Here is a 27,790-nt window from a genome sequence, read left to right on the forward strand (position 1 = left end):
TGTTGGGGGCTAGTTGAGATTCATTCTTGTAAAGAACATTTTATTTCTAAGGCTACGGCAAAACGGTAGTAATTATTGTTTAATCAGTTAGTGTGCTGTTTGTAATGTATCGATAATGATTTGGCCATATCTCAGCCGGTAAAAGTCGCCAAAATTTCTAGAGTTAAACTTCCACGCTACAAAAGCTGATTTCTAGTGGATGTGTTTGGCCGATCAAGAATCAAGAACAAACAATTTGTCACTCTGTTTTACTCAGGTAATCAACTGAAACATTAAAGCGAAGTTTGAAAGCTGGATTTTCCGGTTCGTCAGTGTCGCAAATAAAACAGGTGATTAAAGGTAACGAACATACAGAATGTTTATATAACAACGTTTATTTTGTTCGTAATAGGTGGATAGACAGCTTTATTTCAACAGGGTAACTCTTTCAGCAAAAACTGTTATCATTCTTAGGCCCTAAATATAATAACCTGACATACTAGCAGTGAATAGGAAGAATAAAATAGAATAGAACAGATACTTTATTCAGACATTGCAGCCATAGGCTGAATTAAATCTTGACTATAACAATCATAAAAGTGAAAAAGTAGAATTAAAAATACACCTCAAGGTTAAAAAATTAACTAAAATGTTCATAAGCCGTACTGGTATGCTTTGCTCCTAACAAAACTCTTCTTACAACGAACGGTCTTACAAAGGGGGCGAACGAACTTCCTCGAGTTCCTGAGCGAGTAATCGCAATTGTTTGTAGCTGGGAGAAGCTTGTGGAGCCTATGCTGCGGGTTTGAGAGGACAACTAATGCACCTGACGATTTTATACGCCTATCGCGGCCAATTTGATCGCCAGCGAAAATCGAATGATTGATGCCGACACACCTAGCAATGGTTTTCGCCAATCGCAGCAATGTGGCAGTTTTGTAAACTCATGTGATAAAATCTCCCAACCTGATGGGTTGGCTTTACTGGCGATTCGCAGCAATAAACGTAGAAAATCGCGGGAACAGGCACACTTGGCGAATGCCAGTGAAATTGATTTCCGATATCTGACATGCTAGATATCGGCGATTTTATACGCCGGGCGTATAAAATCGCCGATATCTGACACAAGCAAGCGCTTTGCAGCCCAGTGAAGAAATCAAGTGAAAATAATCATATTATGTAGAAACACAAGTAAAACGTTATCCTTTATTCAATTAACTCGTAAAAAAGCGTGATTAAAAAAAATGTCGCTGACAATTCCTTTTGTCTTGAAAGTAATGAATTACGCCTCTTTATTCAAACGTGTAAGACTAAAAGACCCAAATCGCGTTTGACGTGACAAACAAACTTTTTGACTGTTGGGGGCTAGTTGAGATTCATTCTTGTAAAGAACATTTTATTTCTAAGGCTACGGCAAAACAGTAGTAATTGTTGTTTCTCCAGTTAGTGTCCTGTTTGTAATGTATCGCTAATAATTTGGCCATATCTCTGCCCGTAAAAGTCGCCAAAAATTTCTAGAGTTATACTTCAACGATTGAAAAGCTGATTTCTAGTGGATGTGTTTGGCCGATCAAAGAATCAAGACCGAACAAGTTGTCACTCAGTTTTACTCAGGTCAGGATCAACTGAAACATTATAGCGAAGTTTGAAAGCTGGATTTTCCGGTTCGTCAGTGTTGCAAATAAAACAGGTGATTAAAGGTAACGAAAATACAGAATGTTTATATAATAACGTTTATTTTGTTCGTAATAGGTGGATAGACAGCTTTATTTCAACAGGGTAACTCTTTCAGCAAAAACTGTTATCATTCTTAGGCCCTAAATATAATAACCTGACATACTAGCAGTGAATAGGAAGAATAAAATAGAATAGAATAGATACTTTATTCAGACATTGCAGCCATAGGCTGAATTACATCTTGACTAACAATCATAAAAGTGAAAAAATAGAATTAAATATACACCTTAAGGTTAAAAAATTAACTAAAATGTTCATAAACTGTATGCTAAGCTCCTAACAAAACTCTTCTTACAACGAACGGTCTTACAACGGGGGAGAACGATCTTCCTCGAGTTCCTGATCGAGTAATCGCAATTGTTTGTAGTTGGGAGAAGCTTGTGGAGCCTATGCTGCGGGTTTGAGAGGACAACTAATGCACCTGACGATTTTATACGCCTATCGCGGCCAATTTGATCGCCAGCGAAAATCGAATGATTGATGCCGACACACCTGGCAATGGTTTTCGCCGATCGCAGCGATGTGGCAGTTTTGTAAACTCATGTGATAAAATCTTCTAACCTGATGGATTGGCTTTACTGGCGATTTGGAGCAATAAACGTAAAAAATCGCGGGAAGGGGCACGCTTGGCGAATGCCGGCGAATTTAATTTCCGATATCTGATATGCCAGATATCGGGCCGAATAAAATCGACGATATCTGACACAAGCAAGCGCTTTGAAGCCCAGTGACGAAATCAAGTGGACATAATAACATTATGTAGAAACACAAGTAAAACGTTATCCTTTTTTCTTTTTTAAAAAAATTTCGATGACAATTCCTATTGTCTTGAAAGCCATTAATTACGCCTGTTTATTCACAATTGAAAAAGAAAAAACCTAAATCGCGTTTGACGTCACAAACCAATTTTTTGACTGTTGGGGGGTAGTTGAGAATCATTCTTTTAAAGAACATTTTATTTCTAAGGCTACGGCCAAACAGTAGTAATTGTTATTTCTCCAGTTAGTGTGCTGTTTGTAATGTATTGATAAAGATTTGGCCATATCTCTCCCGGTAAAAGTCACGAGCAATCGCAATGTTTTTTAGCTGGGAGAAGCTTGTAGAGCCTATGCTGCGGATTTGAGAGGACAACTAATCCACCTGACGATTTTATACGCTTATCGCGGCGAATTTTATCGCCAGCGAAAATTGCAAGCGATTTTCACCAATGATTGATGCAGACACACCTGGTAATGTTTTTCGCCGATCGCAGCAGTGTGGCAGTTTTGAAAACTTATGTGATAAAATCTCCCAACCTGATGGGTTGGCTTTATTGGTGATTCGCAGCAATAAACGTAGAAAATCGCGGGAACGGGCACGCTTGGTGAATGCCGGCGAATTTAATTTCCGTTATAACCCACTGATTAATTTTCGCGCGATTTAATTGGCTACTTTACGTCACGTGGTGCAAATTCACAGGACGGTTATCACGCAATAACCCCCGCCGGCGTTGATATTTGCCCTCCTATTATTTGCATTGAAAAGAAACAAAGCCAGCGGAAAAAAGCCAGCTCAAGAGTTTCACCTCTTCATCTTTATTATTTTTCATGGAAGAAAAACAAAATCGTTTTGTAGATGTCCAGTCATGTTTACATCAACAATGCTGTTCCAATTCCGGAATGAACAAAAATGTCAACGTCTTTGAAGGTTACGAGTAGACTTTCAGATTTAGTCCTACGCAAACTGATTCAGTTTGTCAAGTTTTGGTCTAATCACAGTGAAAATAAAGTTCCTGTAAACCAATCAAATGTACTTGTTTACGTCAATCGCGCGCATCCGCCATCAGATCAGCACTGGCTGCTTTACGAGCGGTTTTCGCGCGATATAAAAATTAATGTGAGGGTTATAAAATAAATAAACCCCTTTCTGGCTTGCTGGTATGTCGGCTGATAATGTCCTTGGCTGAGAAATTGTCCTCAAAATTTCACATTTGCCCTCGAAGCTTCGCTTCTCGGCCAAATATTCATTTTTCGGACAATCTCTCAGCCGCAGACATTATCAGCCGACATACCAGCCGCCTGAAGGGGTTTATTTACTAAATATCTGACATGCCAGATATCGGCGATTTTATACGCCGATCGCAGCGATAGGCGAAAATCCCAATCGCGGCACACCTGGCGATTTTCGCCCATCGCGGCGATCGGCGTGTAAAATCGCCAAGTGTGTCGCTGGCTTAAGACTAGTTTCAGTCACCCATGATGAATATCAGCACAGATTTCGGAACTAACCGATCTTAATTTTCAGATAGTCGTTTTGGGCAGAAACGATTTTCCAAAGAGCAAACTTCCTTTGAAAATGCATCGGACGTGGAAGTTGGTCCTGGTGTTAATCCTGTACTTCTCCTTGCTAATGCCGCCATCTGGTTGCTGGCGCCGCCGACGTCGTTATGATCAAAGGCCGGTAAGGCAACGAATCATGAAGGCTTTCTGCTTAATGAACTTTTGCCGGCCTCAGATATTTTGATTAATTTCTTTTTCCTTAATGAAATTTATTGTAGTCTGTTGTTTCTGGAGGAATACAACTGGTTTTTTTGGAGTATCAAAGAATACTAACTCGAAAGTTTTAAACCCAGAACTTTCTACCGCCTAAAGGTAAACTAAACTAACAAAGAAAGGTTGACCTAAAATAATTAAGGTCCTTAAATGGTCTGCCGGAACAGAAAATGGTATTTTAACAGTGGCTTATGGATATTATTCTTCATAGAGCCCACATAGAGGCGAAATTTAGCAAGCCATAGTTTAGAATAAAGCTTCCTTTGGAATAAATGTGATAGTATATTTTTTAAGCCTGGTAAATAAATGAGAATGATGTATTACATCACTTGCAAAAAATTTCGGCCGTTAAAATTTCGGACTTTTTTTTTCGGACGTTCAACTTTCAAACGCTTTTTCCCTCATTTCGGACAATTTTCGGACAAAAATAGTGTCCGAAATTTTTACAGTGTAGTATAAAACTTTAAAAGTACTTTCTACGCGACGGCATCACATATTCAAAGCCAATATACATGATATGGCTAGAATTCGGATGAGGCGACTTTGCTCAGTCGTTCTTTTTATCACTGGAAAGGAAAATATTTGTTTCTTTTATTGAAGGTACAGTAAAACTATCATTTTCACAGATTTTATTTCAGTCTAATTCATGTTTTTTAGTCGTAAATTTACGTTAAGCATGTTTCAGCGCAGTGTCCGAAATTTTTGTCCGAAATTAAAATCGTCCGAAATTTTTTGCAAGTAATGTATTCAGTCTGCAGTGACACAACTGAGTTCTCAGTCCCAACAACCTTTGTCCCAACAGGAGTCGAACCTTTGACCTTCCGATTACTACTTCGAATGCTCTACGGCTTTTACATTATGTATTCTTATGAAAAAAGGACAACATCCTTTCCGTTTTCACATTGCTTGATTTTCCTTAATCCAAACTTTAAGTTTGCTGTGCTGATTTTATTTCAGTGTACCTGCTCATGGTGTAAACTAGAATGGAGGGACAAGGAAGGGAAAATTCACACCGCCTTTGCTTCAGATTGCAACTCGTCCTGCTCACCACGCGGCTGTGCTCTTAATAGACGCTGCCTACTTTCCACTACAAAAGGCTCGTTATCTTATTATAAATGCAATTAGGGGAGGCAGCGTGGCCTTGTGGTTAGGGCGCCGCCGAAATGTAATCCGGAGGCCCCCGCTCTGACCGCTTGGATTTAATTGTATAATGGTTGTGTTAGGGAAACTTTGGTCGATATTTATTATACTCATATTCGAATTTATAGGGAATATTTCATATTTATCCAAGTATAGTTTTGTGGTTTAAGGTAGTGTTAATATTGGTTCTATGTCGTATATCGTTCAATTTGTAAAGGGCAATGGTAACCTTAGTTTCCGTTTGAGCTCTTTAGTAATTTGCTGAGCTGTGCAAATGTTCTCGAAAACCTTATCATGCTTGACTTAAGGGAAAATAATTAGAAAAGCCAACAGAAACTATGCTAGGAAATATTTTCAAATTATCTTCGTTGACCTGAATAAGGAAGTTCTAGAAGTGTTTCTTGAAGTAAATTTAGGGTTCCGTTTGAAATGAATAGTCTTGATCATGAATACTCTAGAGTATTCAATGGGAATTAATCAACAACTTGTCAGTTTGACGTTTATCTTTACGCCTCTATGGATCCCGCTCCGCTCTGTGAATAAATAGCTCAACCGTTTAGTTATGAATACTAAGTGAGTTTCTTTGTGAACTGTGATAACGGTAATTACGCGGTACGAGCCCTTCACTGACACTTCGGAAAACTCATTTCCTACGTTTACGTTTACGCGTTATTCAAAATACTGCCACGTCCTCTGTAATTACTTTTCACGTTCACACGTATTGTATTCTGTTAACAATGGATACTTGTGCAAATCATATATATACAACTCTGTATGTAGCGCTAAGTGATTACATGTTTACAACCTTTGCTGTTGGACGAACTTATGTCCGTCCGTCCTGCGAGAATAAACTACTGTTGGAACCAAAAGAGAAGTTGTCGCTGTTAATTCTACATCCAGTTGCGGCTAGATCTTGGTACCTCGAGTGAGTGACGGCCCTTTCTCTCAAGCGATCTCTCCTTGAGTTAATCTTCCCCAAGAATTGTCATGTTTACACGTGCGATAAGCATAAGCATAAGGTGACATACGCAAGCGCAGAAGCACTGATAAAAATGTGGCACAATCGCGCGGCTGGACTGTCTTTTGGCGTGAGATTTGATTCCAACATGGTGGACTAGAATGTATACGATAACAACGTGTCACTGTTTTTCAGTTTCCTTTCCTTGCGCTTGTGCTTATGCTTGCATCGTCCCGGTTTACACGTATGACGCAACGACACAAGCACACGAGAATGGAAATCGCTCCGTTCTCTTGTGCTTGTGCTTATGCTTGCGTCGTAGGTGTGAACCAGGCCTAACATCGTCGATGATTATGATATCCTAGCGGCAGTGTGATGTCATGATGCAACCGAAAGCCGTTGAGAAGTACTTTACCGTTGTGCTTTGTAGCTTTCCATGCATATAAGGTGGTTCTGCTTTTTGAGTCTGTGGATGAAATCCTTATGTTTTTCTGCAGTCTTCGCTGGAAAAGGAAGGGAGGAGAGGGAAAGGTATCCCACTGAATAAAAGTGATAGGTTATGTAAATGAAATAAAATATAAACGAAATACGACTAGCGTTCCAATTTTTGAGCGGTTTTCAATCGGGGGTCGAAAGTAGTTCGCGTTTGTTTTAGTTTCGCTTTCCTACGCTCTGTGATTGGTTAGCAAAACTTGAATCACTTTTTTAACCATTAAGATTCATAACCAAAACCAATCATGACTCACTCGCACGCGTTTTCCCGCGCTTGGCGCCAATTACGTGAATTTGCTTCGAATTCTGATTGGCTCATTGTGTTGTTTACTTCTGTTCTGATTGGCCCGGCCTTGAATTGCAGTTGACGCTACCAAAACGCGTCATATAACCACTACTTCCTTACTAAGCGCTCATAAATCACAGAAGTTACAAAACCACGCTGCCCGAATTCTAAAACTTCCAGGTAAGTATAACACTAATGTTCAAGATTTATTTATGAAACTTGGGTGGAGAAAACTAAGTACTCAACGACAAATGCAGCAAAAAATATTATGGTCTTCAAGTCTTTACATGGTTTTACACCTGTGTATCTAAGCAAGCAATTTATCAATCGCTGTAACGTAACAGAATATCCTCTGAGAGATTTCTTGAACAAACAAACTTGCATTACCTTTCAGAAAAGATCTTCAGCTATAGTGGTGCGGTACTTTGGAACAGCTTGGGCACAAAAGAAAACATTTAAACAAAATATTTAAATACTTAAATGTGGTCTGTTTTGTTCCCGGATCGTTTTTTGTCGCTTTAATGGCATAATTATGAAAGCTAATACAGATTGATCTATCCGGATGCTTGAGCTGCAAATTTTAGTTGCTGCCCCAAGTCACCGTAGCTGTTGTTAGCTTCACGTAAATGCTAGCTAACCTAATTTTTTCGCGTTATTAACAGCATATTTGTCCGTCGAAAATAAAAGAAACTAGGTTTACAGAAAATAAATTTCGAGCTGACATTTTAACGAAGAAAACTGTAGATTTTCATTACAATTAATTTTGAATCTCTTCGGTGTGTGTTCCAAGATCGACTAATTTCAAATTTCTCTCTCAAATCCCTTGTGTTCCCATATCGTTTCCTACCATTCTGAAGACATATATGAAAGCTAATACAGATTGATTTGTTCCGATGCTTTAGCTGAAACATTTTGGTTGCAGAAAGTTTGAGGAAACGGAATTTTATGTCCTGAATTTACCGTAGCTGTTGTTGGCTTTACGAAAATGCTAGCTGACTGGTTTTTTTTGCAACATTAACGACATATTTGACCTTTGAAAATGAAAGGAATTAGTTTTACAGAAAATAAATTTTGAGTTGACATTTTGCCGAAGAAAACTGTAGATTTTATTACGACTAGTTTCGAATCTCTCTCGAATCTTTTGTGTTCCTATACCGACTAATTTATTTCGAATCCCTCTCGAATCCCTTATGTTTCTAGACTAATTTCGAATCTCTTTCGAATCTCTTGTGTTCTCGGATCGTTTTCTACCCTTGTATTAATGAATGAGTTTTTTTTTATATACCGCACATATCACCAAGTCTCATAGCGATTTACAATTCTATGAGGTGAGATCGGACGTCAGAATGTGAAGGCGCCTCTGGCAGCCGCTATCGGTTCATATTAAATCTCACCCACCCACCCACCCACCCACTCAACCCAAGCATAAGTGTGAAAGATAGAAGGCCAGACCACAACACCGGGAACTACGTCCCCCACTCTTGCAAACAGTGTGTGGGTTCTTCAACGTCCCACAAAGTAATCATGAACAAGGGTTGTAAAGACATAGTTGTGAAAAGCAGTTCCGATGCTTCAGTTGAAAATTTTAGTTGCAGAATGTTTTAGGAAACAGAGTTTTAGTCCTAGAATTTACCAGCTGTTTTTGGCTTTACGAAAAAGCTAGCTAACCTTTTTTCGCATTTTTAACGACATATTTGAGCTTCGAAAATGAAAGACCGGAATCAGTTCTCCAGAAAATGAAATTTTTTTAAGCTGTCATTTTGCCGAGGAAAACTGTAGATTTTCTTGACTAATTTCCAATCTCTGAGGCGATTTACGCCATCCGAACAGATATCTACTGAAGAGATTCGTCGAGTGCCCCTGAATCAACAGATGAGTTCCGTGAGAAACTATGCCTCTTTCAGGTTAATGAGATTCATGAACTGTATGGCAGACATCACAAGGTGTCCCCTAACCTTAATTCTCACTAAAACACACTTAATTCTGTCAAATATGAAGTCATATGAAAACGACAAAAGGAAGTATCCAAATTCAGGGTTAGGTGCATTTCTGGACACAAGTGTCTTTCAGCGGTGATTAGTTGCATTCTGAAAGACACGGCAGTCATGAAAACAGTTTTTTCAGATATGTTTTAAAATATTATAGGGTGATTCAACGTTTAGATTTGGGATAGCTATTTGTCAATTTTATTGTGTACTGATGAATTCACCGTGTTTAAAATAAAGTTACACAGTTACATAAAGTTGTGCAGAAAATGATGCTTTTTTAGGTGGAAACTATTTAACAAGAGTTACGCTACCACGAGAAAATGCCGAAAAGTGCGCATGCGCAACCGTCCATCCAAACGATCCCACAATGCCTTACTCGTACCAGTCTTCGCACAGTTTTGGGGAGTTGAGAATTGTTGCCATTGGTGACCATTCTTTTCTTCTCAACAAAACAACCAAAACTGACCACTTGAAAACAGCGTGCTTTTTATATTAAAAAATTGTAAAAATAAATGAGTTTTTTCTTTTATAAATTTTCTTTCTTTCTGTTCGCGAGTGAACATTATCAAGTCACCTGATCAATTAAAACCAGTGTGACTCAGTGCAGATATTATTCTGCTCCTTCTAACTCTACTCTGGAGCAGTGATGGGGGCTCGTTTTGGAAAAAGTATTTTTTATTTTTCTACACTTTCATATCAACAGTTTATGCAACGCATTTTAATGTGTATTTTATCTAGCGAATGATATTCGACACTGTTAATTGGATGTAAATGAATCCTCAAGTCAAATCAAGTCATCTTTATTTAAGTCTGTTTAATGCTCTCAATGAAGGGCTCAATATTAGTGAATATTTCGAAATAGTGTGTGATGTAAGAAAAAGATAAAACAGAAATATCTTGTTTACATACTGCTAGACTAACAGTTAACCGACGATTGCATACGGTGTCGCCCAACTTTTTGCGACTTGAACAAGAGTTGCAAACCTTGTTTGCTTCACTGAGATTCAACTACAATTGGGTGAAAAGACTTGCTGGAGAGCTTTTTTGTAACATTTCTTCAGCGTTTTCGTCGTCTTCTTCTTCTGAATCACTTTCTTCAGCCAATGTTTGAAGCTTAGCCATTAATTTCTCCGGTGTAACAGAAATTCTATGTGCGCCTTCAGAAACCGAACTCGTTCTATTGTTCATACCACTTAAGTCATTTTTCGCTTCAGTTTTCTCTCTGTTCACGTTCAGTACGGCAACCTTTGCAATCTTGCTCATAACGTTCATCGATCCTCTTCGAATTCTCGGCGACGGTGTTAATGTTTGAGAAAGTCTTCGGCCGCCGGCACCGAATGATTGAGAACCTCTTCTTTGAAGCGGTTTGCTTGTTGTGGCTGTGGAGGTAGTTGCTAAGGAAGCGCGCCTGAAAGCCGCATTGGTGTTAAGAGCCAATTTGCTTGCCTTGTTGATACTAAAACGGCGGGTAAGTTGACAAGAAATCGGGGAAACGGCTGGAGATGGGAGCTCGCACAGATCATCTCCGAGTTCAGCATCTTGTGAAGCGCTGTCAGCTAGACTAGCGAGCGATTCGCTGATTACAACTGGTTTTGGTTTGACGCCGCAACGAAACGCGTTCGAAACGTGTCCTTCGTAAATGCGAAAGAGTTCTCTGAGATTTTCACGATGACTTTTCTCGCTTGCTTGACTCAATAGATTGCCTGGAGCGGTGTTTGGTCTTTGAAAATTATTTTGTTTTGAAAGTTGATCATTTAGCGACTCTCGATTTTGAGAGTCTAAAGAAGAGCGAGGCGGAAGCTGCATGACTCGGAAGAGCGGTGATTTCGAGGCTGATCGGAGACTTTCCTTTGTCCTTCCCCATTCTTCGGCGGTTTTGAATTCCACATTATCTCGCGCTCCTTTTGAAGCCTTGCCTTCTGAAACTAGAATTCGCGCGCAAAAGAAATTCCCCGATTTCGACGCAATAATCAAAGGGGTTTCTCCTTTGTTGTTCATTTTGTCGACGTTCAATTTGAATCTTTTTAATTTGTTTAGCAGAAGATTTAACACCACGAAGTTACCCGACATTGCAGCGTAATGTAGCGCTGTATTTCCTTCTTTATCTTGCGCATTTAGATCAAAATCACTTGCTTCTTCCAGCATAATGGAGACTAATTGTTCTTGTCCCCGTTTACAAGCATGTGACAGGGCTGTTAGTCCATTTTTGTCCTTCAAACCGACCTTTGCTCCGCGTGAAAGGAGTATTTTGGTGTATTTTGCCGCTTTGACTTCGTCTTCGAGAAAGCAAAGTTGCATGAGAGCCGTTCTCATCTCAGAATCCCTCTTGTTCACGTCAATTCCAATATCAAGAAGCAGTTTTACTTGTGTAAACCGCTTTTCTCTGATAGCCGCGTTTAGCGCCGCCATTTTCGCTGTTTTAGGTCAAACGCAGCAAAATTATAGTCACTCCTTTTCGGAGCTTAGCAAACACTCTGGCCAACGCAATATCTGCGAGTCTTAGTGTAAAAGCTCTCATGTGGCAGGTGCATTTTTTCTTCGACTTATTTTGCATTTTCTTTTTCCGCTCATATTATTTAACAGCCATTGTCTGTTCTCTCATTATGAACAACATCTTGTCAACAGTTTCCATGCCAACTCCTATAACTACCAAATGAACCCGACAAAGGTGATATTAAATGATTTTCTCTATATAAACACATTTCGGAAGCGTTTTCTGGCGCGTCACACGCCACACGTAAGATAAATCAACAATTATTAGGTTGACCGTACAACGTTGAATCGTAATCAGAATAATTAAGACCAAAAGTGGAGGATGACGCTCATTTCACATGAATATAATAAAATTTAATTTTGCAAAGCAACGAATTAAACCAAGCATTTTTTGCGCGAAATAGTCTACTATTGTTATCACTGAGAGTGGGTTAGGAAATTAACTTTCTGCCGTATAATTGCTCTATTTTAATTTTTTTTTTAATTTTGTTGGTTTAAAAACAGGCTAAATTGAAAGCGTCATAAATAACCTTTTTGGCAAATTTAACACTTTTCTGACAGGTATTAAGCTCCATGTTTATTAAGCTGGATGAGAATATGCAAATTGGCGACAAAATATCTGGTAGAATATTTATCTGCAGTTTGAGTTTCTGTAAACCGATATTATTTCGTTCTTTGTTGTTTCTTTCTTTAAATTCAGTTGCTCGGCTAAGGTTTTCTTTAAATAACACTCTGGGTAATCTTTTGAGGATGATCTAAAAACTCGGGAATATGGAAGTCGTGGGACAGGAAAACAAAATTGCATTGAATAATATTGTCTGGGTCACTGCTTTTGCTAAAAACACTCAACCTTAAAGAAATTGAACCTTTCACGAGCTTTTCAGAGAAGCATGGTGCATGGTAATTCTATCTTTTGAGTCTGTGGACGAAATTCTAAGGTATGACCATTCAAACGAAAGCTACTGAGCAGTACTTTGCCGTGGTGCTGTTAATTATGCCGTACCCCTGAGGTGGTCCTAACGTTTGAGTCTAGGAATAAAAACCTAGTGTGACCATTCAAACCAAAGTAGTTGAGCTGTACTGTGCTATGGCCGGTATTTTGTTATGTTGTACAAGGTGCTTTGTCACGGTTATTTTTTTGAATATATGCGAAGTGCTTTTGCGGATAAACGAATTCAGATTCTAATTCATATTTCTGATTCCCGTTGACTCAGGTGTCGCCGGAATCTTGCACTTTCCTGAGCTGTTACTCAGGTTAGCGAGGAGATTTAACGGCAACGTTTTTACTTGTTTTACCGAAAAGAAAGAAACGCTACATTGTTTAAATCGATTATTTGAAAAATTATAAAACTGGGATTTGCATGTTTATGTACAATGGTTTTTAAAATATGGCGATTTTCAATTGAGTAGCGTCGAGCGCATTTTCCATTCACGCTTCGATTTCTGATTGGTCCATTATGTTGGTTACCTTCATTGTGACTGGCTACAGCACCCGAACCTCTTATCTTTAATTAAGATAAGCTGTTGTTAATTTTTCGCGAAAAGATAAATATATTTTTAAGAAGACATTATGCCCAGTTGTTCAAGTAAATGTTTCTTTACAATAAAATCTTGTGGTCAAGATGCATGCATCAAAATGGCCTAAGCGGCCTGCCGTTAACCCGCTTTATGTAGAATGTAAACCAACTGGGAATATTATTACTTCCCACTGGATGGAAGGTCACCTTTTTAATTTATTAGATTTCTCCAACTGTTCCGTCACCGGTTCACGTTTATACGTCTGTCTAGCCAGAGAAATTTTATTGTCTACGAAAACAACATGGCAATACGGAGACCAGCCTTACCTCGATCGAACTACCATAGTTCTTATTTTTCGATAGCGAGTCGAATTGAAAGTCCAACGTGCCAACCGCTAGCCCATGGAGAGAGATTTAGAATCGCGTTTACGGAAAACGGAAATCATGAGCCTGATTCGCGTTTACGTTTTCTTGAAAAGAATGAGCGCATAGATGAGAATAGTGCAAAATAATTCTGGCCTTTGATGCCGACGTAAAACTGCGCAATTTTACTGAGAAACTGAAAACAGGAACCGGCAAATGTGGGATAAAAATGGTCTTAAACATAATTCTAATTATAAATCTCTCTACTATAACAACGCGCTTACGCCTATCAAGGAAGATCGAAGATAGCTATTAAAAACGTTAACTGTTCGTCTTTTTATAACAGAGGATGACTACTTCACTCCCGGCTGGGAAGTTTTACACAGCTACTCGCCACCGAACCCGAGATGGTCGCGCTCTGTCGGCGAAACCATTAGTTTTGGTTCAGTTCACTTAACAGTGATAAACGTGAGGTTAACATCGAGTTCAAAACTCTAAATTAGCAAAACCACAGCGACAAATCGTTGAGAAATGTCGGATAGTTTACATCTTAAATCAGATTATCGTAGACGGCAATGTTCCGATTCTTATTACAGTAAAAGGGAGAAGAAGAAGAAGAAAAAAAAAACCTTTGTTCGAGACCAAAAGGAACCTGTTCCTCCCTGACTCATTCCAATAATATTTTTTTATTGGCTCAGTATAATTTTTTCAGTAAAACGTAAGCCAAAACAGCTATTTATTGTCTGTTGTTTGCTGCTATTTTCTTTCGCCAGTAATAATAAAGTCAAGTACAAATCATGGTATGTTTTGCTATCGGTCCATTCCTTCGGAGAATGGGCTTCCTGTGATAGCAGCTCGGATCACAGCTCATTCCTATTATAGGAGCTTCTTGCTCATTAATTTACTTTTCTGGTAGTTTCTAAGACGTCTATGCTGCATAGAACCGCGGTAAGGATATGGAAATGAATTCGTTACTTAGTTAGCCCATACTGTAAGAGTTCATATGCTCTTCGTGCATAAGAAATAAACGAAAATGATTCAGTTGCAGTTGGGAAAAGACTGTTTTGGTCACTGACTATGGGAAACGTTTGTAGAAACTTAAAAACGTCGTTTGGCCAATCAATTTCGGCCATCATCGTTTAAAATATAAAAAGAAAGCAAACTGCTTTTTACTTTCTTCAAAGGAATGGCACAGTGGTCGTTAGTTGAGAGAATAATTAAGAAAAATACTTGTAAATTCTAGGAACGTCTGTTCAGTAAATGAACAAAAAACGTTTTTCATTATAATATTAAACTTCAAATGAGGTCTTAAGCTACTGTTCAAATAAAATCTTATGGTTGGTAACAAAAATCTGTTATCAGAACATTTTGGTAAGGAGATAACTGAACATATTTCATTCGCTTGTGCTGAAAATTTATTTTCATAAAGTTTTACTTTTTGAGGCAATTTTGATGTGAAGCGCTTGTGGACGTTTTAGGAATAAGCGCTGTAGAAGTAAATTATTATTATTATTATTATTATTATTATTATTATTATTATTATTATTATTATTATTATTATTATTATTATCATCATCCTAGGTATTGTTTCTTAACAATACGGCTATTGTTATTCCAAGAATAGGTTTCTGTACTCTCCTTCGCGCGCAGCCGTCGTTTGGTCTCGTCACGCAACGCGCTCCCTCCCCCACCTTGCGTGACGAGGCCAAACGGCTAAGGTTTTTGTTGTTACAGAAACAGTGCTAAAGAAACATCTTAATTAAGGAGGCCTTCGTTAATCGGTCCCCAGAGTTCCCGATAAAACGAAGTGTTGTGTGATTGAATTCTGTTTTCTTTTTTTTGTTGTCATATTGGACATTTCAGGTAATTTATTTACTAAAAAAATGCAAATCCGACCTACGCGACACATTCATAACAACGTGTCGTTGTTTAATATATCCATTAAGGCTCAGTGAATCACCTTTTAATAAACAACTGCTGGGTTTTGTTGTCGTTCCAGCTTTTGTATACAAAAACAAATTCAAAATTTCCCCAAATATTCGACAGAAAGACAGGTCCGATGAGGAGGCCTATGAAGGCCCTTCCGTATAAGCCTTATGAAACGCAAAATTCGAAATGATTAGCCCTAAAAGTGCTATGAACAGGCGTAAGTCCAGAGCTTGGATAAGGATTTTATTATGATTTTAATACGAAACAAAAAAAAAGTAAAAAAGGATCACTTGCGTAATTTTGACATCAACGAGAGGCTTATTGCAAAGGGTGTTTCGAAATATTAAAAAGTTGAAAATATTTTGAGTAATAAATGCAAAACACATTTACCTTACCAAAACTTATTACCTTGGCAATAATCTTCTCTTTTGTTTTTTTTTCAGTAGGTGGGTTACTCGTTCGTGACTAATGATGATAGTTTTACGATCGTTTTAAAGAGCACTTGAGTTGCTAAAACGTTTGAGTAGGAAATCTATCAAGAAAGTCATAACAAGCACTTTTTGTCATATTTAATAAGCTTGAGGTAAATAAGATGACCGCTAGAGTTGTAGCATCATCTTTTATAACCTCCAGAGGCGCCACTCAGCTCCATGTCTCAGTTGTTAATTTCAAGAAGTCGCGTAAAATATTTCATAACACCACATAAATTAGCTATTTTAATATGCAATATCACACGATGAAAGTCTTTTGGACAAAATGCCGACATGGTAATAATTAATTGCGTTTATCAACCAATAAAATGTGGGATATTTTATGATGTTAGCCAAATTGGCACAAAAGAAACAGCTGCCACCGACTCTAGCAGGTTCGTAGGCTGTTGGACGTTTTTCAACCTTTAATCAATTGTTTAGCCATGACCAATGCTGGAGGCAGGATCGATGTAAAGGTAAGTTATTTAGTCAACCGAATACGTACTTTTGAAACAACAAAAACAATGAAAGACTTTGATAGTTCCAAAGTGGACTTGAATCATACGTGATAACACATAACTTGCTAAAAATGCAAAGCCTTCTGGGGTTAAGTCTAACGCACTGATAATGGATTCGGGAAATAAAAACACTACAGGTCGTACAACCGGTCACAGCTACGAACAGCGTCGAAATAGTTAAGATGTGTTTAGGGCAAAACCCAAACATTCTTTTGTAGCCGGCCCGCACTATACTGGACAACAAAAACACTATTTTTACGCTATATTTCAACGTGTTATTGTACACTAAGCTACGAAATTGAATGATGACGCGCAACATTTTCCGAGTAATATTTTGTAGACGTATTACTGAAATACGGACTGGCATGCTGAAACATTTTATCGAACAATTCTGGATCGTGTATATCTGGGACTTGAACTTTTACTATACACTGTTACATCAAGCCGCTTCGGTTATACTGGTCTTTTGGACTTAAGCAATAAATACAACATCGCACGGTACTCCCTGTCAGATCCGTTTGTCCAACGGGCTTTAGTAGAGCAAAGGTTGGCTGATGCTGTACCTCCATCTGAGTATTAACTGATTTAAGTTGCCTAGAAAGAGACTTACCTTAACCAATTCGTGTTATTTACTTGCAAGAAATACGATATTAATTAAATATTTCAGCACAAATAACTGAAATGGAATGTGTGCTGTACGAGGCAGTTGAACAGTCCTTGATAAATGTGAAAAAAAAAGAAAGAAAAAAATTGTTGAAGTGAACGGGATAAGAAAGCTGGCATCAGAAGTTTGGAAGAGAAAGTTTTCAAAGCCTGTAATTGTTATACGCAGCTTCACTCCATTAAAGGGCAAGCAGCATAAATTTTAGCTCGAATAACAAAGTCGTTATGAAACACCTGCCAAATCATTATGCTTGTACTGAATAATTATTATAGTTAGGTGTCTGATCTCAGTAAGGTAACTCAACAGACTTTATGGGTGCAAAAACAAGAACAAGAACAACATCAATACTTTATTTCACCCCATTATTATTACAAAAGAAAATATAAATATATACATACAATAGACGATAGGTTTGTTAAATACACACAAAAATAAAGTTAAAGAGAGTTAAGTAAAGTACCAGTATATTAAAATGACCATAATTCTTACGTTGCAAAACAGTATTATTTCTTATCTTAGAATTGCAAAATCGAAATCGAAGTACAGATGTCTAGTAATCTTTGATTAAGTGTTGTTTCATTTTCTTTTTAAATAAAGACAAAGAAGATGATTTAATATCTTCATCAATGGAATTCCACACTGATGGACCTTGAAATCTAATATTGAATATTCCATAATTAGTTCTTGCTTTTGGGAGATAATAAGACTGTTTTGCAGCAAGCCTTTTATTATAGCTATGAATCTGTGTTATTTTAGTGAAAAAAGAAATAAAAACAGGTGGTAATAGTTGATTGTGATATTTCTACATAAAGATGGCTAAATAAAAAGTTACTAGGTCCAAAAATTTTATAATTTCAAGAGACTTAAACAAAGGACTAGGGTGTTCATCAATGCGATGGCGATCAGTGCGATGGCGTAATACGAATAAAAGAATGTAATAATAATAATAATAATAATAATAATAATAATAATAATAATAATAATAATAATAATAATAATAATAATAATAATAATAATAATAATATTAAAGGATACGAGGTACACCAGTATAATATTATCATGGATGTGCTAGGCGGCTCGTCGAAAGAGACAGAGATTAGTGTGCGATCACTGGTTGGGCGAAAGACTACTCAAGTCTTAGAGAGAATGCAGAAGGCAGTTTTATCGGCGACGCTGAACATTGCAAGAACTTTCAAAGTAGTAACATGATAATGTTATATTATACTAAGATTGATAGATCAGCCATGAATAGTTATTTGTATGAGTTTTAGACTTTCAGACATCTAGACTGTGACTTTTATATATGTATATATATTTTATTGATTTATTCACGTGCTTTTTTAAGTTTCGCTTGGCTCACAGGTTACGCTGTGCGCCCTGTGTTGCTTTCTGATACTGTGCATACAGATAGTTTTACTGCGCATGATAATAATAATAATAATAATAATAATCATCATCATCATCATCATCATCATCATTATCATCATCATCGTCTTCATCATTATACTCTCTCCGTGAGGGGCCTCTTAGGGTTTATGAAACGAAAAAAAAAAATATAACGCTGATATTGCAAATGAAACATGACGACTCAATAATCTCAGTTGGCCGTCAGCATACCAGTCGCCAGTTGGCTATTTTACAAGCGTAAAGGAGTTGAACTTGGGTTTTCTGCATATGTGAAACGACTTGAACGCCAAGGACCTGTAGATTTGATGTCCGGCTCCCTAACCACTCGACTATGCTAGGGCCTCTACAGATGATCTCAAAAGGTCTTTACGAGTGGTGTTTTTGTTTACCTATCCGCTTTGATAGTAATAGCCCGTTTTCTTTTAAGTCTAGATTGAATAAGACAACTTGCAAACAAAGAAAGCGACTGAAGAATCGCGCCTTTTTCATCTCGTATTTTTTTAATACAGAGTTGAAATTTCCAGTGTGGTGTAACGGATTTATATGAAGAGGCCCTAAAAGGAAGAAGAGGGTAATTCATATCTCACGTGATCACGGGCATTAACTTAATTGATATGGACAGGAGCCAAGCTTTTGAGCAGTATTGTTCTGTCCTAGTGTTAATTGCTTTGTCCAAAGCAGTTCTAATTATAAGTGGATTTATTCATCAGTCAAAGCCTTTGAGCACTTCGTGCCTTCCTGTGGTGCTATTTCAGGTGCTTTGTGAAGTGGTTCCATCTTAAAAGTCTGTGGATAAATGACAGTTTTCCCACGTTTTCGGTTCATTATTTTATTATGTAATCCTCAAGTCAGAAACCATTCATATGACGGCTATTGAGCGGTAAGTTTTTGTGGCAGTCGCTTAAATATGTCGCTTTTGTTGTACTGACATTTTAATGTTCCCAGCCTAAAGCTTGTTCATTCAGTTCAAACTGAGCTACTAAGCAATACTTTCCTGTGGATAGGTTTATTATCCTGGGGTAGGTAGCTTCAACTTTTGCGTCCGTGATCAAAATCTTTAACCTTTCCAATGAAAGTTGCTTGCTGAGAACGATGTATTGTACTTTCCTGTGCTGTGGCCGGTTTTGCTTCCAGTATGCTACAACAAACAATCTTTTTATCACTGAATGTGAGGTAGAAAGTTCAAAACTTCCCTCAATTCACATTATTTTCTATCAAACGTTAATTTGTATTGAACCAGTATGAGGTATAATTTGCATGTAAATTAAGTCTTCTTAGTTTTTCGCGCCCGGTGTGCCAAGAACACATCCACACATCCACCTGCCTGGAGAATCGAAAATATTACCATCCTCGAAAAACAATTCACATAAAGTCTAGCAGATTACGTTAATGACTTGTTCCTGTGTGTGATCTACGCTGAAATCATTTAAAACCCTTTTGTACAAAGGGACAGGTGTCTTGTAATTAGGCGGTATTGACAACCGGTTTCAAATACCTGCCTGCTTGTTTTGCCCAGTAGGCAACAGCAACGTTTGTCAAGAGTTTAGAGAGTGTTGCCGGTCGGAGGTAATGGTACATACAGTTGAATATGGTCACAGAGATAGCTAGCTTTCTAGTATAACAATCATAAAGTCTTCAGCCTTGGGTGTATCGGCTGTCGCTACTTACTGAGTCGATTGTGGGGCCTGCAAACCATGCAGACGATACCGGATTATAACGGGTAACTACCATTAACGTTCTTGAGTAAATATCGTAAGATATCCTTGAATCAATTCACTCAGTTCTAGCGGTTGCAATCGGTGGCCGGTGTTTATGCGTGCTAGTAGGGTATTAATGAGTTTTTCGGTTTCGATTCATTCTTGTTTTAATTTGGTCCATCCAATTGTCTGTAGAGCTCTCCCCGACCCGTGTGGTAAACTGGCCCTTGGGTTCTAGTGTTAATCATTCGTTAAAAAGCTGAAACGCACAAATAGTCATTTCCAGTTTTTTTAACTAAGATATCACGATCAGTTTTCTTTTCTCGATGGTCGTCTAATTCATCAGTTCCGCACTATCTTTAAACCCCGACGAGAAGTAACAATTTTAATTCAGTTTTGTCCAGTCCTCTCCAGTATCTAATTCACAAGCGTAGCTAGCTAGAAGCTGAACAATTTAGCTGAAAGTGGGTTGAGAAAATTGTGAGTTACGGACCGCCAACGATGTACCCGGATATCAAAAACGGCTTCAAGTTGTGAGCTGACGACGCCGTATCGCAATAAAGAAGTTTGAAATGTGTTTATACTACGTGCTATAGAAATCAGCTTATTGTGAGAATGGACAACCCAAATTGTGAAAAATATGCGCTGGCACTGGTTTCAAAATTTTCTTTTTTTTTTGTTTGTTTATTGTCTGTCGTTGGTTCTGAGTATTAAAACAGCAAACCAGTTTTCACTGCGTAATTTTGTTCCCAAAATGATTTCACTAAGCTTTTGCTACGTTTTAATGTATTCTAACCAAATTAGTGAAAAGAGGTTTCTTTCACAATCTTTGCATTCATTATCTGAGGATAAGTATACAATTTCAAGGGCAAGGGTTAATTGCATCGTGATTGTAGGCGCTTCCTAATGAAAATGTTTCTCGTGGCTTCGCTTTTATCGCAACTGAGCGTTTTGTTGAAATTAGTCAACTCTTGTAAGAAGCCAGGAAGTTAAGTTTTTGTTTGACATATGGTAGCTCAATTATTAAAAAAATACATTTTCTTTATTCTAAAGTGTTTATGAAATAATCTTAGTGAGGGCTCAAGTGATTGGTTGAAAGCTGTTTTCATTTGTCATTCTAAGATAAAAAAAGGCACGTCGTTCGCACTCTTATTGAATGAAAAGTATATTTCCTTAATTCTATAGAATTGTCTATAGACTTAAATGGGCGCTGATCGTATTCATTGCAAACGTGAAGGCAACAGGTCACCATGCCGACTGTGATTTTTTCACCGTTTTCCATGCTTACCGTCTGCCGTTTACTTGTTCATCACAAGAAAAGCGTTTGAATCATCCTGTTACCATCACCAGCATGCGTGAATGCCCTTTCGTTTAGTATTTTATGTAAAAAAAAAACTGATTACCTGCCAGTTTATGCTCAAATAGGAAGAAAAGACTACGAGAAACGGGGTTTGTCATCCGTTCCGACATAAAAACTTGTGGTTAGCTGCCGACTTCTTTTATGCCGGAAAATGGCTGTCATATACGTGAGTCACTGAAAAAAAAAAACCATCCCAGCCGCTTCGAAAGGTAACTGTCACTTTAGTTGACACTAAGAACAGTGCTGCTTGCACCTTATCTTCTGATTAAATTTATGTGACGCTTATGAACACTAAAAACTGTTTGGCTAGCTACTTACTCAGCAAAACGGCAAATGGTAGAGATCTTTTTTATGATAGCATACTTCCTCTGTGTTTTCATGAAAGACTAAAAGAATCAATCATGAACAGTTGTTGAAACACAAACCTTTTGGTAGGTTTTGTTTATTTACTTTAGCTCACTGCTGTTTTGCATATTTGTTCATCATGACACATGCCACCAAGACGAGTTAGTGAATATGGGTAAAACTGAAATGTGAATTTCAAATGGTATAGTTACCCAGACGTTCCTTTCTCCGTAGTATTTTATCCAATTTTTTTGTGCAATACAGCTATTTCAATTAACGAAAGTCTACGCGACAAGACAGCAAGATGCTATGGATAATTTATTAATAAATTTGACAAACCCGGCTAGTAAATAAATTACAGAGGCAAATATTTATGATATTTTTGCCCATCTTATGTCCCTGAGAACCGTGAAATTACGGCTGAATAACACTGAGACATTTACAGCAACCCTCACTTACCTTATACGATCTTATACCTTTTGGTATTGTCGCGTAATTCGAGGCCCTACGCCGAAAACGAAAATTGACATAGCTGTCTCTACATAGGTGAAGTTTTTTCAAAACCAGTTATAAGACGAGCAAGGGAATACAAAGAAAAAGATAGACCCCATTATTTCATGTGCTTTTTATACCAAAGGTGGGCTACCACGAGACCTTAGATTTCAAACTTTGTGACTGAGTTAGTTTATCAAATAGAAAAAAGATCCTCGCAGTTAGTATGCAACTTAAGCAGTTGCGAAACGAAAGCCTGAAAAAAAAAATCAGGCTTGAACGGGACTCGAACCCATGACCTCTGCGATGCCGGTGCAGTGCTCTACCAATTGAGCTATCAAGCAAACTGGGAGCTAGTCATATTGTGAGTTCGTGATATACAGTGTGTAGTTCGTAATATATGAGTTAGTTTAGCTGGCTTTTTTAAATGTACTCCAGACCGTATATATTTTGAGACCAACTGGATTATTCTCACTGTTTGCCATGTCTTACTCATTTATGGTGTATAGAAGTTCATTTGAGATTTCACCGAATCCACAAGCACTTGAAAACAGTCGAGATATGTTAAAATCACCAGCTGAAGGCGTCAGGGCTTTCTACGTTTCTCCAGCAATCTGAGCACATAATACATACTTGGTTTGGTATTGTTATATGCTTTAGGACAATAGATTTGAACTGAAATTAAAACTAAGGCGAAGCTTCTGTCTTAATAGATCCTTAGATGGTTAACAGAAAATTTCTAGAACGATATGAGTCAAAGATTTTATTTTCATCACGACAGAAGCACTAAGAACTTTAAGCAAAAACGCTGACACTTTGCTGCGTTTATACCGTGGTCATGAATTTCTAACGAATCATCTCCCACGCAGCTTCTAATTTATACCGTAAAAAATTAACACAAAACAAACCAAACTGCAGCCAACTGTGCCACAGACCTAAGGCCAAGTTTTGTGTTTTGAAACACCAAGCCGGTGAGCAGCATTTGTATTTTTCCGCCTGTACTCGATCACTTTCATCCCTCTCTGGACTCTCTGAAGGCATGGACGTAACAAAAATTGCCGGGAGATTATCGATTACTCGTCTCCTATTAGGATACAAGACAGCGCATCTTTTTCTATGAGTTGAATGAGCGCAACAATAGAACACATCTGCGGTCTAAAGCAAACATACAAAACGCGGAGAGTGGAGTGGGCGTTTGAAGCTTGAAGCTACAGTACAGTCGGGGCTTGGGTCCTCCCGAATCAAGCTTGAGAAGGTCAAACTGGTCCATGTGTAGATGTGCTTGTGCACGAATACATGCAAATTTCTCGTTTTGATGCCATCTTTTTCGACGTCTGTTTCCTTCACGTCGTGTTGATATTGACTGACGGCAAAACTGTTTCCTTTGATCTTGTCAATTTCTATTTGCTTTAAACGCAAAAGCCCTCCAAATCCATTTATGAGTGAACAATTTAGGCACGTTCTGTTCGACTGTGTTTGCCTACATCAGCCACCTTTAAAGATCTTTACATATGATTTTCGTGCGGTATACCGTACAAAAAAACTATTTTTGTGTACCCATCCTTTATAAATTTCGTAGTTTCACGTATAACCTTCGTCAGCGTTTAGAAAACAAAACAACTCAAAAGAAAATCGTTTCAATTCCTGGTAAGCTCGCAAATCAAAGAAAACACTAATTTGTGTTAGTTTTAGTGTTTGTCGAGAACCTAACCGTCTAAATATTTTTGTCTTCCTCCACAGCTCAAGAAAGTGACGTGAAGAGAAAACCATCAATTTTGAGGACTAAATGGCGATGTCTTCGAGTCTCCAGTTTACCGTTTTTGTTATGTTCCTGTATTGCCAAGTAAACCATATCTCCAACGGTTTTCATGCACCGAGGATTGCTTATAAAAATGGCAATATCATGTTAGGAGGACTTTTTGACCTTCACAAGAGTGTCGGCGTCAACGGCAGTTGCGGAGATCTTCTAGCTGCCAACCTGGGTTCCATAGAAGCAATGATATTTGCAATTGAGAGCATAAACCAGAACCATTCGCTTCTGCCAAACGTCATCCTGGGATATGACATACGCGACTACTGCCTCCGTCCCGCAAAAGCCGTGGAAACAGCATACGAACTCGTTGTGAAAAGCGACAGTCGCTTTTCACTCCAAAACTGCACGAGATCCGACGGGTATATCGCACCAGACATGTTAAAGGAAATAACAGGGGTTGTTGGACCAATGGATTCCGCTAGCGCCGTAATGGTGTCCAGCTTGTTCGATGTCGCACATATTCCATCTGTCAGTCCTCTGGCTACAAGCGTCGAGTTGAGCTCTAACTTATATGCTCACTTTTATCGCACGATTGCCCCTGACAACTGGCGAGCAAGTCTCCTGGCTGATATGGCACACTTCTTCAACTGGACATATGTTGCTGCTGTAGCACTTGATGACTCGTTTGGCCGTTATGGAATCTGGGGATTAGAGAGGGAAGCATTCGATAGAAGCAATTTTTGCATTGCATTCACAAGATTTGTGCCACGGGTTGACCATTTTAACCAGTTGCAAAGAATCGTGCACGACATAAAGAAAAACGAAAAAGTCAAGGTCATTTTCATCTGGCTTTATGGAGAATATGCACAGGATTTCGTTAAAGAAGCCGTCAAACAGAATCTCAAGGGAAAAACATGGATCTTTACTGATGGAACAACTCCTAATGATCCCTTCTTCGAAGATCCCCGTTTCGCTGACATCTTGAACGGATCGTTTGGCATTTTCCCTAAAGCACAATCCAGTGAAGCATTCAAAAAATACTTGACTAATCTTGCAGAAAGGAATTTTAGCGGCAGTACCCGTCCGTGGTGGGAGGAGTACTGGAAGTACTTGCGTTTGACACCCAAATCCTTTCTCAGCAAAAGTTTGGAATTGGCACGAAGCCCGTATATCGGATACACCATTGATGCCGTGTACGTCTTCGCCCATGCCTTGCACAACATGTTTCAATGCAACGAGTCACAGGGTCTTCTAAAGGGAGGAACATGCCCAGTAATTCAACACTCCAAGATAAAAGATGATGACCTAGATTTCTACATAAGGAATATCAGTTTTCAGGGATTGACTGGAAGAGTAGAATTTGACAAATACGGTGATCCGATTGAGGCATCATACGACGTTATAAACTTCAAAAGTATTAGAAGAGGCTTTCAGAACGTACATGTAGGCTGGTGGGCTAAAAACACAGCTAAAGGTCTCAGACTAAAAATTAATGTGTCCATTATAACCTGGAAAAGCGAGAATGGGCACGAAGGAGTACCTGTGTCTGTATGCTCCACAGACTGCCCACCTGGTGAACGAAAGGTAACGAAGTCTCCTTGCTGCTGGGAGTGCGTTAAGTGTCCCCCGGGAACAATAAGCACTTATGGCATTTCTTCTAACTGCACTGAATGCCCCGAAAGACAAAAGCCTAATGAGAACAGGACAAAATGCGTCGATCTTCCACTGAACAACCTACAGTGGAAAAGTGGTTTGGCTATAGCCGTTGGTTGCACAGCAGCTGTTGGGATGCTTTTGACTGTTTTCTGCATTGCTGTGTTTATTAAGCATCGGAATTCACCGATTGTAAAGGCCTCAAACAAGGAACTGAGCTTTATTTTACTAATCGCAGTGGCAATGTTTTTCGTTCTGGCCTTTCTAAATCTCGTAACACCAACAGACATTCTCTGCTGCATTTTGAACATCTGGCGGTACATGGTGTACACTCTATGCGTGTCCATACTTCTCCTAAAATCAAGGAAGATTTTTAAAGCTTTTCGGCCTGGTTCATTTCCTGTAGATGCACGTGCAAGGTCTCGACCAAACAAGAAACGATTTGGCTTCCTTTTCAAAGGTGAAAGATCTCGGTTGCTTTTCTTTTTGTCCATCCAAGTGATACTGACCGTAAACTGGATCATTTTCGATCCACCCACCAAAGCTGTAGTAGTCCGTCAGCTTCATTACATATTCGTGGTTTGCAAACCTTTCAGTTCTGGCGTGGGGCAATCGCTGTTCATTTTGATTGCAGTCCATCTCCTTGTCCTATCATTTGCATGCATCTATTACGCTTTCAAAGGGCGTAAAATACCCGAGAATTTCAACGAGGCAAGGTACATTGGTTTTTCTATGTACATCGTGTTGCTGTGCTCGATTGCTTATTACCCGGTGGAGTTTGGCGTTGAGGGATGGTACGTGGGTGTGATTGGTGGGGTCACAACACTAGTGAGTTCATTTGCGCTGCTTGCCTGTATGTTCGGACCCAAGATTTATGTCATTTATTTCAGCCCTGAGCAGAACACACGCGAGGCAATAAGCAAAGAAATTGCAAAGTATTCAATGTCCACTTCAGCTTCAGTGGCAAACAAGGGGCGTATAGCCCCAACATTAAAACTGGACGAGACTCCCAGATCTTCACAAGATCTAGATCTCCAACGACGTTCAAGTTCCGTTCAAGAACACGTGTAAGGTTTTCCTCGACTCTTACCCTTGAACAAAAAAATAAGATTAAAGCAAACTATTCTGGTAATAAACAAATAAATAAATAAATAAATACGGCAATTATTTCTAAAGATATCGTCATCTTCAAAGCGGTCATGCTTAGTCTCGTAGGGTGTACGCTAGCGCTTGAAATGAAATTGTAGCCTATGAACATGCTCCCAAGGGGGGTATATAGAGGGAAAAGAGAAAAATCGGCCAGCAGAGCGAGCCGAGTCCGCTTGCAAATTTTGCCGGATATCACTGCAGGTTTTGAAATGTGGAAATGGAAGATCTGGTTACGAGATTATTTGAGTTTTAAGCGTGTTTTCACATGACGTCACGGCGGCCATGTTGGTGTCCCAAAACAAAGAAATGGCGGTGATGTTGGTATCCCAAACTAAACCTCTGGGAATTGATCTTTTTTTGTTTCAGTAAACCAATATGGTCGGTAGTCACGTGAATGAAAACGCTCTTTAAAGCCTGCAGACCGTCGCTCCAGTGATACTTAAATCAGTAGTTGTTTATGTCATTTCTTTTTATCCATGTTGATTAAGTATTTTAGATATATTTGAAGATGTACTTATTGTATCGCTTCGGATATACGGCTTTCATGTAAAGAAGTTATAACTTTTTGAACTACTGATAGTACGATAAAAGTCATTCATTCATTCATTTATTCATTCATTCATTCATTCATTCATTCATTCATTCATCCATCCATCCATCCATCCATCCATCCATCCATCCATCCATCCATCCACTCACCCACCCACCCATCCATCCATCCATCCATCCATCCATCCATCCATCCATCCATCCATCCATCCATCCATCCATCCATCCATCCATCCATCCATCCATCCATCCATCCATCCATCCATCCATCCATCCATCCACCCATGCACCCATCCATCCATCCATCCATCCATCCATCC

The 27,790-nt window shown here is 38.7% G+C and overlaps 3 protein-coding genes across 8 annotated transcripts; 2 read left to right on the top strand and 1 right to left on the bottom strand.

Moving 5' to 3' along the window:
* Nucleotides 1–7,249, top strand: LOC146464384 (uncharacterized). Of its 4 annotated transcripts, none has more exons than XM_085129794.1 (3): nt 1–256; nt 4,000–4,155; nt 5,205–7,249. In XM_085129794.1, exons 1-3 carry the CDS (start codon nt 200–202, stop codon nt 5,370–5,372), a joined length of 381 nt encoding a protein of 126 aa, XP_084985920.1. In that variant the 5' UTR covers nt 1–199; the 3' UTR covers nt 5,373–7,249. The 4 variants fall into 4 exon arrangements, 1 of the variants encoding a protein (XP_084985920.1); XR_014868484.1 differs by having other exon boundaries at nt 8–339; XR_014868482.1 differs by having other exon boundaries at nt 24–329.
* Nucleotides 7,247–27,527, top strand: LOC146464385 (extracellular calcium-sensing receptor-like). 3 transcript variants are annotated; one of them, XM_085129790.1, is made up of 2 exons: nt 7,247–7,303; nt 24,107–27,527. In XM_085129790.1, exon 2 carries the CDS (start codon nt 24,153–24,155, stop codon nt 26,841–26,843), a length of 2,691 nt encoding a protein of 896 aa, XP_084985916.1. In that variant the 5' UTR covers nt 7,247–7,303; nt 24,107–24,152; the 3' UTR covers nt 26,844–27,527. The 3 variants fall into 3 exon arrangements, with proteins under 3 accessions (XP_084985916.1, XP_084985915.1, XP_084985914.1); XM_085129789.1 differs by lacking the exon at nt 7,247–7,303 and adding an exon at nt 16,200–16,359; XM_085129788.1 differs by lacking the exon at nt 7,247–7,303 and adding an exon at nt 23,166–24,013.
* Nucleotides 9,624–11,771, bottom strand: LOC146464386 (uncharacterized). The gene has a single exon (XM_085129840.1). The coding sequence runs from the start codon at nt 11,518–11,520 to the stop codon at nt 10,120–10,122; it is 1,401 nt and encodes a 466-aa protein (XP_084985966.1). The 5' UTR covers nt 11,521–11,771; the 3' UTR covers nt 9,624–10,119.
* Nucleotides 27,528–27,790: the final 263 nt, after the last annotated feature.

This window comes from Pavona decussata, unplaced genomic scaffold (assembly GCF_977016875.1).
Source record: "Pavona decussata unplaced genomic scaffold, jaPavDecu1.1 SCAFFOLD_164, whole genome shotgun sequence".
In the NCBI taxonomy this organism is placed as follows: Eukaryota; Metazoa; Cnidaria; class Anthozoa; order Scleractinia; family Agariciidae; genus Pavona; species Pavona decussata.

Bases quoted from the DNA above. Each gene is read 5' to 3' on its own strand.
- LOC146464384 (XM_085129794.1), top strand. From the start codon at position 200: ATGTGTTTGGCCGATCAAGAATCAAGAACAAACAATTTGTCACTCTGT. The intron at 257-3,999 runs GTAATCAACTGA...CTTAATTTTCAG, and splicing joins TGTCACTCTGTTTTACTCAG to ATAGTCGTTTTGGGCAGAAA. The intron at 4,156-5,204 runs GTAAGGCAACGA...ATTTTATTTCAG, and splicing joins GTCGTTATGATCAAAGGCCG to TGTACCTGCTCATGGTGTAA.
- LOC146464386 (XM_085129840.1), bottom strand. From the start codon at position 11,520: ATGGCGGCGCTAAACGCGGCTATCAGAGAAAAGCGGTTTACACAAGTA.
- LOC146464385 (XM_085129790.1), top strand. From the start codon at position 24,153: ATGGCGATGTCTTCGAGTCTCCAGTTTACCGTTTTTGTTATGTTCCTG.